Below are 5,670 nucleotides of genomic sequence, written 5' to 3' on the forward strand. Positions count from 1 at the left end.
GATATTTGTGGTACATTGAGACTTTGTATGCTCAGCACAATTCAGTCAATATAACAACCCTGTTAATTCAACAGCGCCCTCATTCAATTGATCACAGGTAGCAACAAGTACACCATTTACACTACTAGTCGACATTAGAATCAAGGTAAGAGTCTTATAAGATTGTATTATATTAAAGTCAGCAACTTTTTACATTTTGTATTGCCAAACTTAATAAATTAATGTATACTTGAGAATGACCTATATCATCTTCAATGTATTTCTTTTATGGTATGACACTAAAACATAGAAATACAAAGTGGCTATGCTTACGCAGACATGTAGTGCATAGCAAGAGTTAGTTTTAAGGTTAGGGTAAAGCCAAGTCGACCAATCAGTGCGTTGAGATTTTGATAACTTCATTGTGGACACAGGATTAAAATACTCCACATTAGAAATGTAGAAAGTGTGATATATGATTTGATGGAGAAATAGGCCTACTATATAGACTTTCTTTAGCTTGTGTTCTTACCATTATTGTTGTTGTTACTATTATTATTATTATTATTATTAATATTATTATTATTATTATTGAATGATAATATTATTATTTTTTAAAATATTTTATATTATTTATTTGTATTCAATTTTTAAAAATATATTTTATTATTTTTTATTATTCTGCTGTCTGGGTTGGACGAGTTAAAGATAAATTCCCTCATAGCCCCACCTCCCTTCAGGCTTACTGCTCTCAGTTTCTGTGTGGCTATCTATTTTTTGGATTGTCAATAATGGATGCATACAACAAAAAGCATATGTACGCTATCCTTACAGCACCGTATCTTTCGAGACAATTCGCCTAGTCTTGCCCCTACTACTTGGCTCTCTTTCGATTTGTTTTATGTTTGTCCCACTTTATTTAGAATATTATATTTTCCAGATATGATCCGACGACCCTGTTAAAAAACTTCACGACCCATACATGGGTCATGCCCCATGGGTTGCTGACCATAGATTTAAAGTTAAAATATTAAAATTAATACATTTACAACAGATACATAACTCAAACGAAGAGGGAGAAATTTTTAAGATACTTTCCATACTATGTAAAGCTGCATTCACACCCGATCCAAACCAAAATTTGTAGAACGTTTTCGATGCGTGTCTAGTACGCGCCTTTATTCTTTACCACTGATTCAATTTTTTATTTTTTGTTTCGTTTAGCCATATGAACCAAATTCAGATTTGGTGTGAATCTACCTTAAGGGTTATGATTACCTGTCTGTTTTTATCACACGGTCCTTTACGCAGCCTTCTGTTACTCTTTTTCATTTCAATATTAAACTCTGCACCCAACTATTTTGCTATTTGTAGGTTTCTTTTATATTATTTTTGTTACATTCAGTTCATGACAGCATGAGCACTATATAAATTTTCACCCAAACCATTACCAACTCCTTACCATAACCAAGTATCTATGTTGCTTCCACAGATATCTGTATCAAAAGCGTTACAGTTTATAAATAAAAAAGATTTTGAGTGTGCCATCTGCCTCAACAGGTTTCAACAACCAAAGACACTGAAATGCACGCACACCTACTGTGTGACATTTTAATAACAATATAATACTCAGGCGGACTGGTTGGCATTCCAAGCATAATAAATTCAGGTGCCGCAGTAGTCACACACTGTCGCTGGAGCCTATTTTAATTATTTCAACTTATAGTCATTTGTAACAACTTCCTAATTATATAAACAAACTGAGTCCCATAAGAACACTGCTAGTTTAAAAAAATGCCCACATTCAACAATTAACCTTTCTGCAGCCTTAAATGACCTCCAACAATCAATATTTTACAACTCCCTGATAATTACAGAATTATGTCAGTGCACTACAAAATATCCACCCATTAATTTGTTGTATTTTCAGATGTCTGTATCCAAAGCATTGCAGTTTATGGATAAAAAAGATCTTGAGTGTGCCATCTGCCTCAACAGGTTTCACCAACCAAAGACACTGAAATGCATGCACACCTACTGTCTACAGTGTATCCAGAAATGGGTGGAAACTCATGGAAAGATGAAATGTCCAACATGTGGACAAGAACATGATTTAACAAAGGAAGACCTAAAAAAGCTGGTTTCCAATACAATGATAAGTGAACTACTAGAGTATGTCACGAAAATTGAGGATCAGAAACCGACTAAATGCTCTTTCTGTGACAATCAACCATCGTACCACTGCTCAACATGTCAGCTGTATCTATGTGGAGGCAACTGTATCAAACAACACAAGGCCGTACCTTCAACTAAGGATCATCCACTTTACACATTAGACATAAAAAAACAGGAGGGCAATCAATGTCCAGCTCACTGCAACAACACACTAGAATTTTACTGCACTACTTGTAACAAATCTGCATGTAAGCAATGTGAACACATTTTTCACTGTTATCAAAAACAACATGAAGTGATTCCAATGTCAACTGCTGTAGATGAGTTTAACAAAGATGCCAATGAAATTGTTAAGTTAGCTCATGAAATTGAAAATAAATTAACAGAAAAACTAAAAATTTTAACTAAAGACAGATTACAATTTGATTCCCAAGTAAAGTTATGCAGAACAGCCATAGAAATTCATGAAAAGAAACTTATCAAGAAAGTTCAAGAGAAAAGCAAAGAATTAATATCAGATCTTGACAATATATACAAAACAAATAAAGGAAATTTCGATAGTGAAGTTAATGATATTGATTCAAAGATGACTCAATTAAAGAATCTAATAGTTTCAATCAATTCAATAATGAACAAACCAGAAAAAACAAAAACTCTTTCATCCAAAATGAAAACTATAAAAGCTGTTAAAGACAGTGTCCTAGAAACTGATTTTGAACAATCATTTCAACAGAGAAATATCAAACCAAATTGTATTCCATCCATGCAACTGGATGAGTTGATGAATACCGAGGGCATTGGTAAAATCACAACTGCTGATAGCATGACATACAATGTTGCTGAAGATGATGAACAAATTACTGTGACAAAAGGTCAACCATTTGTAGTGAAAGTATCAAGTCCAACAGAAACTAATCAATTAGTTGCAACACTACTGAACTCATCAGGTGAAGAATCAGCAACTCAGATGGAATATCAGGAAGGTAAAGAGTACAAAATAACAGGTAGATGCAATGTGGAAGGTAATTGGAAAATGAAGATCACGGTTGGCGCTGCGCACATAAAAGGATCTCCTGTGAATATCAAGGTAGAAACACTGGGACTTGTTCATACCATTGATAACATATCAGATTATAAAGAACATAATAAAACAGAGAATGTGACAGACGTAATTTTAGATAGAGATGGATGCATATTAGTATCAAGCTGTAGTAAAGATATATTGAAATTCAACCAATCCGGTTCATTTGTTGCCAGGATACAGGTACCACAAGATTTAGAGATCTATTGCATGCATCCAACAGGTGATGGTCACATATTGTTTAGTGATGAATTAAAAAATTGTGTTGTAATGTGTGATTATAAATTTCAAAAAGTCCGCTCATTTGGTAATTGGATGTTGGAAAATCCATGTGGCTTGACATTCAACAAGGAAACTAGAGCCTTGTATGTTGTAGATCGTGATGCTCACTGTATTTATAAATTCAATGTTGATCATGGTAGATATCTTGGCACATTAGGTTCAAAAGGTAATGGAGTGGGTCAAATGCTGCACCCAACAGATGTTGCTTTGACCAAGGAAGGTCATGTGATTGTTGCTGACAATGGAAATCAAAGAATACAGATGTTTGATGCAAATGATAGGTTTATGACAACTTTGATACACAGTGGTGAGGAAGATGGTGAACTTGATGATCATAATGACGAAGATGGCGATGAAGATGGCGATGAAGATGGCGATGAAGATGGCGATGAAGATGATGATGAAGATGGCGATGAAGATGACGATGAAGATGACGATGAAGATGATGATAGTAGTGGTACACTCAGTGCTTCAGGTCCTTGTGGTGTAAATATTGATTTTGAAGAAAATATTTTAGTATCCTCAATTAGTAATGGATTAAAATTATTTGATAAAAATGGTGTCTTTATAAAACGAATTGATCATGCAGATGATGGATTAGAATGTCCATGTGGAATCCATGCAATCTCCGTTAGACCAAGAAGAGTAGCAGTAGCAGACCACATTGCCAACAACATTAAAATATTTAATTATTAAAATGACATTGAATTGCATGAATCATAGCATCATAAAAATGATCTATTTTAATACGTTTACATTAATATGATTGGTTTTATCATGGAGGTTATACATACAGTATATATATATACCATGGGGAATCCATGCAACCTCCAAGACACTAAGAGCAGCAGTAGCTGACTATAAGTGCAAACAATGTTAAAACTTTCAATAATTAAAATGACATTTAAATGCATGAACCATAGTAGGGAGTTTCGATGGACGACGTTAACCTTAACTTGAATGGATGACGTCATAATTTATTCATCTTACGTTGCGGAGTATGTTAATTTCAGAATTTTTACGTGCTCGACGTACGTTAGTTACGGGTTTGAGCATGCGTATTTCGATTTGTTTACAAAAGGGGCGGAGCTATCGCGCTGCGTGTTGGGTACTAACGTTAAAGTTAAGGTTAACGTCGTGCATCAAAAACTCCCTATTATCATAACAATGTAATATACATTTCATATCTATTGTGGTACATTTCAATATGATTATTTTTATCACGTAGTTTATATGAGGCTTGTCATCCCAACTGTGTCTGATTGTTAAACTGAGCAACCAGCATTAAGAAAAGTCTCTTTAGCAAAGAGAATATGTATCTACTCATAACTTTAACAATAGAAAGTTGATTCTAATAATGACCCATCATTTTGAATACTTATAATGTGGAGAATATGAATATAAAAAAGTCAACTGTCATGGTTTTGTCACTGAGGTTGGTTTTTGTATGGCAAGCACCATATGTAAATAATAATAATAATAATTATAATAATAATAATAATTATAATAATAATATATATATATATATACATATATATGATGATAATAATAATATATATATATATAACATTACAATAAATAACTACATTTAAAGCCTGGCACACACCTGGTTTGCTCAGTTGGCGCTAGACACCGTCTGCTTATCGTCCTTAGCAAACCGAGCGGATTGTCCTTAAACAATGCTATTTTATGTGCCTCATTGACCTGCCCAGTTTTATAAACATCAATAATAATTTTGTATATTTAAGTACTACTGTATACTCTTAGTTGCATAGTTCCAACTAGTAAAAAAGTACTATTGTATAATACTGTACATATTTGTAGTTGTATAATTTCAACTATAAAAGTTAATAGTAGATTCACATTTTAACATAGCTACATTGTTAGGGAGTTAATACATATGCCAAATATCAATGCTTTATCATGCGCGAGTTTGCATACTACGCGATATACTATAAGTAATCTGCTTACAATTATCAATTTCAAAATAAATGCATGGGAGTAAAATTATTACATATTATTGTTGCATTTTGTATGTACAAAGTTATACCACCTCCACTCTTTACAAAATAGATACAACATTAAAAACATTTTTAGCATCCCACCAATAGCAGCAATGAAGATTCTATATTTACAGTTTAAATTATGTTATT

The 5,670-nt window shown here is 33.2% G+C and overlaps 1 protein-coding gene across 1 annotated transcript; it reads left to right on the plus strand.

Moving 5' to 3' along the window:
- LOC117120044 (tripartite motif-containing protein 2-like) lies at positions 1–4,213 on the plus strand. Its single transcript, XM_033265040.1, has 2 exons — positions 1–145; positions 1,910–4,213. Exon 2 carries the CDS (start codon positions 1,910–1,912, stop codon positions 4,211–4,213), a length of 2,304 nt encoding a protein of 767 aa, XP_033120931.1. The 5' UTR covers positions 1–145.
- The last annotated feature ends 1,457 nt before the right edge of the window (positions 4,214–5,670 follow it).

The sequence above is a fragment of the Anneissia japonica genome, unplaced genomic scaffold (genome assembly GCF_011630105.1).
Source record: "Anneissia japonica isolate Jap-2015-1 unplaced genomic scaffold, ASM1163010v1 scaffold287597_len576451_cov177, whole genome shotgun sequence".
In the NCBI taxonomy this organism is placed as follows: domain Eukaryota; kingdom Metazoa; phylum Echinodermata; class Crinoidea; order Comatulida; family Comatulidae; genus Anneissia; species Anneissia japonica.

Excerpts from the sequence above, each read along its gene's own strand:
- LOC117120044 (XM_033265040.1), top strand. The coding sequence starts at position 1,910 with ATGTCTGTATCCAAAGCATTGCAGTTTATGGATAAAAAAGATCTTGAG.